Genomic DNA, 15,024 nt, shown 5'->3' with positions numbered 1-15,024 from the left:
GGATAAGCTGGGAATAAAAGGAGGGTCAACTTTACCCTCCAAGATCGGCGAGTAAAAGCGGAGTTTACCCACGTGCAGCAGAGAAATGGCTGCCATCTGCAACTGGTAATGTACCACTTCAGAATTTCAAAAATAAATAAATGTTAAAAAGGAAGTAATAGACTCAAACTGCATATATAAAAAGTGAGAAATTTATAGTATGCATGTTTACTGTGCTCATTCTGCAGTACAGAGTTTGTAAATTTGAACATGCAATACAAACATAAACATACACCCAGTAGCCGGAGAAAGTGGAATAGCCCTAGCCATAAACGATCATGAATAGTACATGAAGGAACATGTATACATCGAAATCTACTGCAAACATCACTGTAAAACTACTTACTATGATCGGAAGCTGCAATAAAATATCAACATTTATTCATGTAAATATTTTCCCCATCTTTGTAACGTGCTTGAATTTTTCTTGTGGGAGTCCCTCTTGTCACTGTTTGCGGAGATACCAAAGTCCCGTTACCTCCACACCTTCTCGAAACAAGTAAGCAATCATGTGCTTCCATCTATATGACGTTTTGGCACTTGCTTTGAGGCTAACTGCTATCCTAGAGTAAAGCTGGTGTTTCATGACTGGCGCAGGCTGGAGTGCCTTTCACATTGGTGCAAGGGTAAATGATCCTAACTCGAGTGTTACCTTGACCCGTGGATTTTCAAACTTGCGAGTTTGTGCAGAGTTGGTGTGAACGAGCGTAAGAGTTCATTTAAACACAACAGAAAACTGTATTTTTTAGTTACGTCCCTCAGGTTTTCACACGACGATACTTTGTGTGATAATATATTGTAACTTGTGCACTAGTAGTGATGGAAAGTATACTAGCATGGAATTTGGTAAGTACTATACCTTTTTTTTTAGGCTAAGCCGATAATGATGTATCAGTATCGACCGATACTAGTGGTATCGGTATCAGAAAGTATCGGTTGGAATTCATCTACCGATACCAGCCAATGCTTTTCCGGCATATTGGTCTTTCTCAGGGTCCACAAAAATGTCACGCGGCACTTTCGCAAAGTCTAATTATCCTGGCAATTATGCAAAATCATTATTTTTATTTTGCATCAATTTTGCACAAAAACTATATTTTGTGATTACATAATATCTATTTTCATATTCTGATGTAATTCTTGAACATTCTAAAGCAAATTTCTTGGAAAATTGGTACATATAATCGGAGAAGAATATTTACACACCAGTATTAATCAATATTTTGAACAAATTTAAATTATTGCAATTCTCAAAGTATCTGTATTGGTGGGAATCGATAAGAGTATTGGCTGAGCACTACTTTTTTTCCCTTTCTTGCAGGTGGGATTGTGTTGGTTTATGGGAAATGCTGGAGAGGTGCAAGGTGATAGTCTGCGAACCAAGAGGCTCCCATAATTTTGAGGCACTGATGAAGCAATACTATGACATAAACATTGCCACAAAGGAAAATCTAAGTCCTGCTCGTACTGGTGCATTGCTGTTAGCCGTGTGCCGAGGAAAGGTCAGCGAGGGAGTGGATTTTGCCGATGACAATGCAAGGGCCGTTATCACTGTAAGTTACGTGTAAAGTTTTGATAGTATTGTGGTGCTGTAAACAGCCTGTAAGAAATATGTTGATACCAAACATACACAGGGTGTCTACCAGTAAAAAAAAAATCAAGAAAAAGTAAAGAAATCAACAAGTAGGTCGAGAAGTTAATAAAAAGTAGGGATGGGCCGATATGAAATTTTGGCCGATACCGATAAAGTAACGATATAAAATTGACCAATACCGATAACTTATACTCTACTGATCCGATATAAAATTAGAAATGGTCCTTGAAGAACCGGAAAGGTTCATTGGCCTCCTTAATAAATGCATGTTTCAAGTGACTGCAGTGAAAAAGAAATTGCATATTTAGACATTTACTTTTTTAGAAATAAGGGCATGAAGATTATCCATAAAAATTACAACAAAATGGCAGAATTTTGCACTAAATTATCAGATATTTATCAATATATCGGATCGGTAAAATAATCGGTAATTTTACCGATAAACCGATACACCGATATGCCTATATCGGCCGATACCAATAAGTGTACCGATTAATCGGTCCCATCCCTAATAAAAAATCAAGAAATTTTACTTGTGGTCAAGAATTTTTACTATCACAATGATTGATTTAGTTCATTTTACTTCACTTTTCTGCCCCTTTGGTTAATCGCAAAGATGAGGATGAATGGAAGTAAGATAAGATGGATGAAGGGAGAATCACAAATATATAGGGATGGAAACACGAGCCACACGTAAGATTTTACTGGCTGAGAGTCCAAACGCCAGAGCCTCGCTAGTCTGCCAAATACAGTCCTGTATGTATTAATAGATAAAGCAATTCTCTTGTTAAATACAGCTTCAGTTTTCATCTTAACTTGCCTTTTGGTAGGGTTTTTTCATTAACTAAATATTTATTTTCTTAATTGCTGATTTCCAACTTTACCTAAGTAGAGATTGTACAAATAAAAGTTAAGAAAACGAAAATAAGGTCGAGGTAAAGTTAAGAATTTTGGATTTGTTATTTTTGTACACCGTGATACAGGGCATTTCATAACGTTATTTGAGGTTAGAATAATTTATTGCAAGAAGAGTATTACAGTTAGTGCAACAACACCAGCACCTGCAGAAACAGGAATTCAAAGCAGTTATTTCCCTCACGCCATAGTTCACATGACCACTGCTACATGGAGCTAGTTTTTTTGCATTCATTAAAAAGGCTTCTGCACCTGTCGAGAAATGATTTTGTATGTTGGATGTCCTTACAACAAATTCAGCAATCACCATGCAAAAATTATTCACAGAGATTTAAGTTACATTCATTCTAATGCTAATTTTACCTTTACATATCTCTGGAAATAATGATAATCTTCCACTGTACCAGATTAAAAATTGTACATAAGTCTCTAGGTGGCTGCGTGAACTAAATGTTTGCCAGATTAATGCTCCATCAGGGTCACCACTGACCTGGAAAAGTCCAGGAATTCCGTATGAAATATGCAAAACATCGAACAGTCAGGGAATTTCATGAAAAATTTACACTGAATATGTTTTCATTTATAAATTGTAATTTCCTGCAACTGAAACAAAGTCTTGCATAGTTCTGCTTTAAAATGAGGGAAAGAAGTAATGCAAATAATACAGGGAGTCCCAATTTTTTGTTCCAAGATTTTACATTTAGGTATTTTTAACCCGTAACAGGCATGGTGCCAGATTATAACACAAATAGTGTGGCTTGGTCTCGTGAACCACCAAGTTGAATTTACTATTTCCATGAGTTATTGAAACATTAGCAAACTTTTTCACAAAGTATCATGTATTTTGGACCTTCTTCATGGAATTATGATCAACTTCATCCACTGTTTCCATTATTGCCGTTTTTATTACTCAGTTAATCTAACGCTACAAGAATCTGTCCCATACTCATATACTGCTCTATAAATACATTGTCATATGACTAAGATAGAAAAAAAAATTAGTTGCTCAATTATCACAGAACATACATGAAGTTACTCAAAGAAAACAAAATCTCAAAAAGAAAAAAAAAATCACACAAGAAAATTTCTGCACAATGTCAAAATGAGGGAAAAGCTCATTTATTGAAGTGATAGTCAGTGGATACAAATGCTTCATTATCACTTTTATCAGACTCCTGATCTGATAATTCACTTCTGCTTCCAAATTCTTCAACTGTGGCAAGTAAATTTCCACTAAAAGACGGATTCTTGCACCAGGTTCCATAACAAGCGTGTCACTTGGTCCGTGAGACCAATGAGTGTCCATTGCTCTGAAACTAAAATGCAGCGAGCAAAGTGCCACCTGGGGGGTTACATTATATTCCAAAATATGAAGCTACCGAAAAGGAGAGGGAAGTGCATGTTGTTGCTTTCGAGAGCGAGAGCGTTGTTCTAGGCTGCAGATCCCAGGGACCATGCCACACCCGTTACGGGTTAACTTTTCTATCTGTTTTTAATTATAACACCATTAAGCCTTGTTTCCATGATAACCAAAAACTCAATATGCTGGCCAAGGCAGAATTTATTTTATTTTAAAACATAAACTAAACGTTACGTTTCAACCTTCTAGCAAGGTCTTCTTCAGACTCTGTACCAAATACAAATGATATAAGGTACAAAACAGGAAGATATATATACACAAAATCACTCCCCTCCAGACACAAGATAATTAGAAAGTTGTGTATCCCGAACATTCCTTTCCAGGTGTTCCAGCAGGTGGCCTTCTCCTGTCAACTGTTGTTTCATCTGACAGGCGATTTGGATAAACATTTCCTTTCATCTGGAAAGTGATTGGACTCCTTATCTCACGCTGTTTTTCCTTATCCTTTCTTCCTTCTTCTCTCCTCCTTCACTCTTGTCCTTTCCACTCTTTTTAACACAACTTCTGTTGTACAGTTGACAGGAGGCCACCTGCTGAAGCACCTGGAAAGAAATGTTCCAGATAAACAACTTTTTAATTATCTTGTGTCTGAAGGGGAGTGATTTTTGTGTATATATATCTTCCTGTTTTGTACCTTATTTAATTTGTATTTGGTACAGTCTCTGAAGAAGACCTTGCTAGAAGGTTGAAACGTAACTGTTTTATTTATCTTTTTCACTAGATTAACAAATGATAGGAACAAGTTTATGCCATATGCACATATGAACCACTACATATTTTGACTACCTTTATTACTTGTAATTCCAGGTAGGAATTCCATTCCCCAACATAAAAGACGTGCAAGTGGAGTTAAAGAGGCAATACAATAATGGAAATGTATCGAGAGGGTTGCTTCCAGGGAGCCAGTGGTATGAAATACAAGCATACAGGTATGTGCTTGCTTTCAAGAAACTTGAAAGCATTTAGATGTGACAAGGAGTTTAGTATATTACTCAGGATTGTACTTTCTTAGCTATTTGTAAGATATGCAAATTGAAATTTAAATGAAAATCAAATATCACTTATCAGTCTTTTCAATGTTGAAGTTATTTATAAAATATTTTGAAAGAAATATAAAACTGGTGAGTTTTTGTAACAAATGTTAAATGTTTGGTCAAACTTTTTACTAACCAATAACCAGCAATTGCCATTTAATATTGGATCAGCAGAGTATTGGTAAATTTTAAGCTTCCATCGTGATGTACTGGCAACTGTGTCACCCACCTTGTGATTAAAGGGATCCTGTTTTTGATCACCGGAAGAGGCATGGCACAATGATTCTGATCCAACTCTAAGACTCCTTCCCAATTAGTTTCTGAGGGGACTTCAACGAAACAAACTATTTATTGATAAATTTTATATTTGTATTTAACCCTCTGTGAGTTGCGTGAGAAAAATTATGTCGATGGTTGCGCACAGTTACAGAGACCATGTTTTTAAAATATGCTAAATTAATGGTCTAGAATGCGAAATCTTCAATTATTATGATTAGATCTTCTCTTTGAACAATTGAGATTCTATAAAACTATAAAAATTGAATTGAAATTCTGTAAAATTATGAAAAGGCATTATTCATTAGTCGGACACGGAATAGCAGACAGAATTTTCAGTAAAAACTAGGGACGCCTACAGTCACTCACGAAAGACAGCAAGGGTCTTCTACAAACCCTCCCTAGTGGCTTGAAGATCTGACTGACACAAAATCATAATCGTGGTGTAATAGAGGAAGGTTAGAAATGCAGCTAGACGTTTTTTTTTTGTTTTTTTGGGGGGAAAAACAACCATTGATAAATAACGACGTTAAAACCACACACCCGGAACTAGAGACTGTGTGCGTAGTTAGAATTTCATATTGGTCTGTCCTTATCACTTTAAAAACAACAACAACAAAAAAATTCATTAACATACTGCTAATTAAGTGAATTAACTCTTCCTTCTTAAAATAATGAATCAATGTTTCAAATTGTTGATGAATACAGGGTAGGGAATATTTTCTCAGAAAAGTTGGGGGTGGGGGGCTGTCTTTTTCTGGTTAACCCACGATTGGTCGCAGCACCATGCTCACTTTCAATTTTAATTAAGAGCCATTTTAACAGTATTTAAAGTATTGACTTGTGGTGCTCTCTAGTTGACTTTTAGTGTGTCAGGAGTGACCTGATCATATTCTAAAAAGATGACGTAAACAGCAGTTTGTGAGTTTGTCAGAGTGAGCACAGAGCTCACCCATAACTGATTACGTTGCATTCTTTGTATTTAGTTTGTGCATTATTTATTCAATAAGTCTACCCTGGTTCTAGTGAGTTTTCGTACCTATATGTTTTTGTCATGTTAATAGAAAATACTAAAAGTGTTGAAGTGATTTTATATTATCAGATCCATCCAGCACTAATGGAAATGTCCCATAGTTCTTCAAGGCAGATTTGAGGAATATGCACTTTTTGTTAGCAGAGTAGCTTGCTGTGACGATGTGTTGCATTGTTCGAAAACAAATAATCCTTTTGAAACAAAAATATAATAAAGAAGAAAGAATATAATAAACAGATGATTTGGAGTACAAAGAAATAATTAAAGAAATAAAATGCTGTGAAATATGGCTGAAAAGCAAGGGTGAGTGCCACACTCACCAGTGACTCGAGTGAGCACGACCGCAAGTTGAGGATGAGTTTAGAAATGTAGATGTTGGGAAAAGAAAACTAGAGGCGAAGGAAGAAATTTCAGTTCAAACAGGGTATATCTGTTAAAGTTTCACTAAAGTTTGTCCTTGTTTCTGCAGAGCACTGAACCAAGCCCTTGGGAGGTGCATCCGCCACAAGGGCGACTGGGGAGCCATCCTCTTGGTCGACGATCGTTTCATGCAGGCACCTCGTTACACCAATTCTTTATCAAAATGGATTCGCAATACTGTAAGTACAAAATCACACTTTGGTAATTGCAGAATAAGTTAAACCTGATACAATATTTACAGAAAATCATCAACAAATTATGAAGTTTGTTTTGCATTATTACATTATTCATGCTTCTTACAAATGATGTTTCACACACATTTCAACCCCATTGCAATTTGTAATCCACTGACCTGCAAATTGTGGACAATCTTGAAAAGTCAGGATATTTTGTAAAAATATTCAAAATACCAACAAAGTTTTGCTGGGATTGAAAATTAAAAATGCATTTCAAGGTTTCCTATGAACTGGTTTCATTTTGGAAACGCTTCATATAAAAATGCTCTCCCATCTCATTTTTCTTAATTTCCTCTGAGTGGTGTTGAATAAATTTGTTTAGTTTATTAATGAGCAAAGTTAAAGACATGCCACTTTCATAGGTGGATGTCTGGAAGGGGGAGTTGCAAACCCCTACTCTCTCCACCCTGAAAAATGAGAGTTAACCTAACATTATATACTTCACACACATAATTTCATTTCAGTAACAGAAATTTGTCTTAATTAGAAGGGAGTTGCAGGAACATGATAACTTCAAAGTGAATTAGTTTTTTTTCTTAACAACATTATTATGGGGAAAATATGTCTAATTTGCCCATTTATGGAATAATATACCTTGCTTGCCCCTCCCTCGGATAATCCTTCAGATGTCCACACTTTCAAATCATTATTCAGTAAGCGGGGGCTTGTCCCCATGGCAGAGTGGTTAGTACATCATGCTACAATGCCAGAGGTCCCGGGTACGAATCCTGGCCTGGACATAGTGTGTCCATTCATCAATTTTACCATGTCATCACTCATCCCCATCTTTGCAAATTAGCCAAAAGTGGCACAAAAAGCGAAGTAAAATAAAGCAAATCAATCAATCAATCAGTATCTTGGGGAGTTATTTCAACTTATTTAGTGTCTAGAAAAGTTAGGTGTAGTAGATAGATCGTGAAACATCTACAAAGTTATAATATCTTTGCATGTAGATATTCAATTGTTTTCTTCATTGGTTTTCAAGCATGAAGTTAGTCATGTATGTAGTAATATTTTGAGTTATTTATTAAATTGTTATTTTTGTAGTAATTTGAACCCTCATAAGTTATTACATTAGTGTTGTTGGTAATACAGCATTGGGAAATTTGGTTATGCAAACTGGAATCTGATAATCGCCATTAGGCAAATGCAGGAAAGGCATTACGAATATGGAAATGTTTGATTATAGCATCCCTAGATGTAGAAAAGGCATACAATAGCATGGACAGATAAAGATTTGGAAGGCTCTAAGAGAGAAAGGAGTCTAGGAAGAGATAGTGTGTAGTGCAGAGTACATACAATGCCCACCAGAACTGTGTGAAGACACCAGTGGGAAGAACGGAGTGGTTCAGTATAAGTAATGGACTAAAACAGGGAAGTGCTCTTTCCCCACTGCTCTTCATAATTACAATGGATGCATTTAACAAAGAGGTGGGGAAGAAGATAGGAGAGGAAAAGATGAAGGCCCTGTTGTTTGCTGACGACTTAGTAATATGGTGAAACGGAAGAAGAAGTACAGAGACAGCTTGATAGTTGGAATGAGGAAATCAGAAGAGCAGGAATGAAATTCAGTGCAGAAAAGAGCTAGGTGCTAATAACAACAAGAAACAGAGCCAGAAATGAACCAAAAAAAAAAGGTGGACACGGAAGAGTTGAGGGTAGTGGAGAGCTTCAAATATCTAGGAAGCATAATAGAGAGAAGTGGAAGAATAGATGAGGAGGTAAACAGAAGAGGACAAATGGGTGGTGGACTATATCAAAGCATTCGAAGGTTAATATGGAACAGGGATGTACCTATGAAATGCAAGAAGGTAATATACAACACATACTATGTGCCAATAATTAATTATGTACGGAGCAGAGACTTGGACAATGACAGAGCGAGAGAAAAAAGAAAGATGCAGGCAGTGGAGATGAAATTTTAAGGAGTATATTGGGGAAGACTAGAAGGGATAGAATAAGGAATGAGATCCGACAGACAGTGGCTGTGGTGAAGCTTCAGGAATGGATAGGTCAAGCACAGATGAGGCGGTTTGGACACACATGCAGAAAGACTACGAGTAAGAGCTTACCATGCACAAGGAGTAGGAATAAGGCCAAGTGGAAGACCAAGATGTCTGTGGAAAGAGCAGATAGCGGAGAGTGTTAGGAGAAGAGGACAAGATTGGAATACCATGGAAGTGGTGGAAGACCAGGAAGAAATGGAGAGGCTTGACTTGTATGCCGACCCAGCCAGAGGCAGAAAATGGCGAAGGATGGTGATGATTGTTGCCAGTGTGTGCCACCACAACAACCACACTGTATTCCCGTAACTTATATTAATACGTAAAACTTTTTCTTTTTCAATGACTGAAATTCTTGAATATAGTCGACGTTTTGACATACTGTACACACCTCTCTTTTGGCACCTCTCTTTTGGCAGCAAATGAAGCAATAAGATGAAATGTCAGTAAGATAAAGTAACAATATTACAATTAAAGTATAAGACATTTTCTTTTCTGCTGTAACTAATCAAAGAAACAATATTTCTTTATTAATAATACAAGGAACTGAAAGTAATGCAAAAGTGAGCATAACTTTTTTATTAACTGATATGGACAATTGCATGCCCAGGGGGTTGCCCCCCCTCCCTTTTGGCCCATTATTCCTAAAAAAAGAACGTTAAAGAGCAGAGAAAGATGGCAAAATGAGGACTGACTACTGAAAGAGTATATGTAACCCCCTCCCTTTGAAAATCCTGTACACGCCAATGTAAATAGGTCATTGAAATTTCACACATTGGTAGAGCAACTTTTCCTCTACAAAGACACTATAATTATATCAGTTACTGCATTTGTAACACATTACTTTTTAAAAGTGACACTTGTTACTCGCATTCCCTTACTGCATTCAGAACTAGTCAGTTCATTTGCTAGATCACAACTGTTTTCGTACAAATAAAGAATAACATATTTCACTTTTCTCTGAATCCAGTTCCAGTAGCATCATGAGTAACAATATACAGTGCTTCTCACGGTCCAGTCGTCCGTGGAGCAGCGGCTAGCATGCTGGACAGTGAGAGCATTTCTGCCAGCAAACTGGATGCTACATCAGCATTACTGGAAACTGCAAGTTATACAATGATATATGCTTGTACAATTACATTGACAGTTACAATTAAAATGAGCATGTACATTTACAGCATTTTTTTAAAAAAAAATTCACTAAGACATATCAGTTTCTCTTGTGAAATTGCTTCAATGTCTTGCTCCTGATGTTTTCTCTCAATTCTTGTAATGTGTGGCTTCAGGTTTAAAAACTTGGTAGCTCACCACGTAGATGTCATGGAAATGTCTGTTTCTTGTGCAAGGGGCCGAAGGAATTTTTGAGGAGTATGTTTCAATCATGCTCCAACGTCATCTAGTTTCTCCTCAGTAAGCACATTCCGTTTTACCCTTCGCTTCTTAACAAGATCTGACCCTGTTTCCCTAAATTTGTTCAAAGTTTTCGAACACCGTCTGTGTGAACAGGAATATCTGGGAGTTCTGATGGAAAATGTCATCTAATTTCCCTACAAGAATTCGTAATGATGTAAGTCATACATAAAAATATGTTGTTTTAAATTGTTCGTACTGCGTGGCATTATTAGACTGCAGAAAAGCACCAGTAATATGTAAATTAAAACAAAACACTTGTTAACACCTTAACACTTCACATACATGTACAAACTGGATGCCAGCTATCTGGATAACGAAATGCCGGCAGGCCTGCTCTCACTGCCCAGTCTGCTAGTTGCCGCTCCATGGATGACTTGACCATGGAGCACTGTATATATGTATGTTGTGTGTGCATATGGTTCAGTAGGAATGTCCTATCTGTATTGCATGATAAAGAAATGCATGAAGTAGTCTCTGTGACAGATCGGTCAGCATCATGTGCTGTGAAGCCAAGGGTCTCCGATTTGAATCCTGGTTAAGGTATTTTGTTTATCCCATCGTCCATTTCATCTATTCATGATTCGTCCTCATTGTCACAATTAACCCAAGAAGAAGAAAACTGGCATAAAACATGTATAATACTTTTTTGTGGAAAGTAACTGCAATGTGTTACTTTAGTAGTAAAGAAACTTATAATGCTCAGTTCTTTTGCAGAAACTTCCCCCAACTCTGACAAAGATTAATGATTGATTGCATTTTTTCCATGCAGATTTGCCATTATACAGATTGGAACAGCATGTTTGGCAGCCTCCAGCAGTTCATGGACAAGAGATTGTCTATAAGGGAAGGCCAGCGAGCAAGGTTAGAACTGGTTGTAATTATCTTTTGCAGTAGTGTATCTAAAATGTTAATAAGTATTGTACACAGTTGGTAATATTCACAGTAGAATTTTGTGTAAGAAGTTTTACTACCTAAATCTGGCTTTCTAGGCCAATGCTTTACCATTATGTCCCAAACTATCTGCCCTCGCTCTAAGTCAGTGTGTGAATTAATGGGGGGAGATGCTGGGACCCTCCACAAAAAATTGAAAGCATTTCTTAACTATGTAACAAACACAATTTAAAAATCATTCGTGTCCATTAATGGTCCAACCATCAAAGATTTCCCTAGCAAGAAGTATTCAGTCTTGTGGAATATAGAAGGTCACCATTCTGCAATCGACCAACGTCACTGAGCCGAGACACAGTAGCCTGTTTTCCACTTGAATTTTAATGGCATAACGCTGATATGTTACATGTATTAAAGTGTTCGTGAGAAAGTTGTAGGTAGATTAGGTTGACGTTAAGTTTGAGCTTGGCAAGAGAAATTTTATCAAGTTTTTGTCGATAGCTTTTTTTTCTTTTAGTTTAGGCTTCTTAGAGTGTAAATTGTGGTATTGGTGATGTCATTTCAAGAAGTTACTTAGTTTAGGTTACTGTGTGCTACAGCTACAAACACATTTTTTATCTCGTATATTTCATTTTCTTTTAAGCTCAAAGTTTTAAGAAACCCTTATCGTAAAACTGCGTGTCCCTGCATGGCTGATATCGAGTTCAGTGGCGACGTTCCCTTGAATCAGGTTATCAACTCGTCTGATGATGTCCTCTCTAGTGGCTGTGGACGGCCACCCGGATCTCGCATCATCCATCACACATTCCCGGCTATCTCGAAATTGCTGCACGATTTGCTTTAACATTACACGAGGCCCAGACACTTCTTCCGGTGGCATGAGACCCAACCTGCTGATATTTTAAAAGCAGCACAAAAACTAAATAATTCAAAATCGGAAGACTTTTATGGAATGTCGAACTTTATTTTAAAAAGAATCATTGATATTCTACAGTACCCACTTTGCATTCTCATAAACTGGATGATGTATTGTGGGCACTTTCCTTCCTGCCTCAAGCTCTCGGTTGTCATACCCGTGTATAAAAAGGGTGATAAATCGAGCCCCGACAATTACCGTCCTATATCACTTGTTCCCATTGTCTCAAAAATTATAGAACACTGTTTATATAATCAACTCGATAGCTATTTCACAAATAATAATTTATATACAAGTGCACAATATGGTTTCAGAGCCCATTTATCCACTGTGAAAGCGAATGAAACCATTGTTTCCACAGTGTTAGATGCATTTGAATCCAAACTTTCTGTAAGTGCAACACTTATCGACCTGAGTAAAGCCTTTGACTCTGTTTCCGATCAAATATTAATAAAAAAATTACACTTCTATGGCATCAAAGAAACTGAACTTGCTCTAATAAAATCCTACTTATCAAATAGACAACAAATGGTCACTGTAGACAACATAAAATCAGAATTCTTAAATATAAAAAATGGAGTTCCACAAGGTTCTGTCCTCGGCCCATTGTTGTTCAATATTTATATAAATGACTTACCTAATATTATTCCTCATAAGACTGTTTTATATGCAGATGATACCACATTCCTTACGGTGGGCAGTGACAAATTTACAGTTGAGAAGCTTCATAAGGAAATAGAGGAAAGGTCCACTTTTTGGTTTGAAACAAATCAACTTACAATTAATGAAAATAAAACAGAGAAAATATGTTTTACATTAGGAAATGGCCATGAATGGACTTCTGTAAAACTTCTTGGTTTACACTTAGACTCCAAATTATCTTGGGAGTCGCAAACAAATCACCTATGTTCCAAACTTGCCAGGGTGGTATTTCTACTTAAAAAGCTTAGAACATGCATTAGCAAGGACTTGTCGCTGCAATCATATTATGCATATTTTCATAGCCTTCTGACTTATGGAATTCTCTTGTGGGGAAACTCATCTGGTGCTGGGGATGTATTTATCTGGCAGAAAAAAGCTTTACGAAGCATGGCAGGAGTCTTTGATCAGTCTGTTTCCTGTAAAAATCTCTTTAAAGAACTAAAGATAATGACTGTGCCAAGCTCATATATATTTACCTGTCTAGTGTATACAAAAGAAAATGTACATAATTATAATGCAAGACACACTGTGCACAGACACAATACAAGATTCTGTTACAAGCTCGACACACCATCAATCAGATTAAGTAAAACACAAAATAGTTACAAGTATTTAGGAATTAAGTTATACAACATGTTACCAGAAGCTGCTCACAGTGTCTCTCTTAAAAAATTTAAAAGTGTACTTCAACCCTGTTTAAAAGAAAAGGTCTTCTACAATCTAGAAGAATTCGAAATCCATCCCAAGAATGATTTAATATTCTAGAATGTATTGTATTGTTTATTTCCTGTTTTATGAATTATTGTTATGTATATTGCCACTGCCATATTTATATTATTTCATCGTCACTAATATTATAATTGTCTTATGTCTATGTACTGTTACTTTATATATGCATATACTCTCATATTAGTATCTATAACATATTGGAGTTCCATGTAATCCCTCTCTCTATATATAATTATATATTTACATATATACAATAACAAATATGTAACCAATAACTGACGACATCTATTGCATTGTACAATGTCTAACGATGAATAAATATATTGTATTGTATTGTACCAGCTGGTTATGAATTTCCGTTCTGGAAGTCCTAGATGTCCATTCATAGAAAGCAGCAGCTCCCATTCATCCTTTGTCCACGATTGCAACACACCTCCGTTCTCCATGCCGGATGGGCACACACTTCTCAGTTCTTCCCGTCTTCAACACAGCAGTATGCTGCCGCCTTCTGTAAGGAAAAGGTTGCATGTCGGGCAACGAAAGAAGAATTATGACCACAACATATTACCAACCCAGAATTTCCACGTTTTCTGGAAATACACATCAGGGTGGCTACTCACCGGGGAATCCTTGAATTCCTGGAATTCTGCATGAATTATCGGCTCTGGAAATTCTGCGTAACTTTTTTTCTCCGTAGATGTGAAAACCTGCAAATTTTCTTAATGCAAATCTCATTGGATTTATAAATGCCCTGAAGAAAGTTTTTTAGTTTAGTTTTTATTTTTATCGAGGAAGGTAAAGAAAGCTGCGTGGAAAATAAAACATTATCTCTGAATCTGTTTACTTTGTTAATGTCCTTTGCAGAACGATCTATCTGACAGACGAACATTATTGCAAAATAAGGTATCTTAAAGTTAACGAGTGAAATTTGAGTTTGAAATTCTTATACAGTTAACAGATTTTTTTGTAGATCAGTATACTCCGTGTAACATTTGTGACTTGTGTTTGTAGATGTATTTCGAGTCTGAGTGTGTGAAATGGCAAATTTAAACCCCCTGCACCTTAAATTAAATATTTTAAATATTAGGGCTATACCGTTTAAGTGAATTGAATTAGAATGTTTTTATAAATTGAAATCACATGGACCTTTGACCTTTTGTATTGTTACTACTATATATGTACGTGTGTAAGGGGAGGGATAGAGAAACATCTGCGTGTACCCTTGAATTTTTAGGAATTTCGGCTTGAAAACGGGGAATTATACTTGGATTTTATCATGGTTCTAGACTGACCACCCTGCACATATGGGAAACTTTTTTCTGACTATCCCTCGTAAGTTTAGGTACATGTCTAGACAATAGTGATGTTACTATTTATAACAAACTTTTATCTTTTCTTTTTGTTAA

At 36.5% G+C, this 15,024-nt stretch overlaps 1 protein-coding gene across 1 annotated transcript in view; it reads left to right on the top strand.

The window, feature by feature from the left end:
• LOC146002328 (Fanconi anemia group J protein homolog) overlaps positions 1–15,024 on the top strand; it is a 346,842-nt gene that overhangs the window by 317,813 nt on the left and 14,005 nt on the right. The window contains exons 17-20 of the mRNA XM_083140050.1: positions 1,361–1,592; positions 4,776–4,897; positions 6,781–6,910; positions 11,153–11,244. Of these exons, the coding sequence (XP_082996176.1) occupies positions 1,361–1,592; positions 4,776–4,897; positions 6,781–6,910; positions 11,153–11,244 (576 nt within the window). The remainder of the gene's footprint in view (positions 1–1,360; positions 1,593–4,775; positions 4,898–6,780; positions 6,911–11,152; positions 11,245–15,024) is intronic.

Source organism: Lepisma saccharinum, chromosome 18, assembly GCF_977018435.1.
Source record: "Lepisma saccharinum chromosome 18, izLepSacc3.1, whole genome shotgun sequence".
NCBI classification, from domain to species: Eukaryota; Metazoa; Arthropoda; class Insecta; order Zygentoma; family Lepismatidae; genus Lepisma; species Lepisma saccharinum.
Note: the sequence above shows the minus strand (reverse complement) of the source record. Positions and strands in the feature narration are given on the sequence as shown.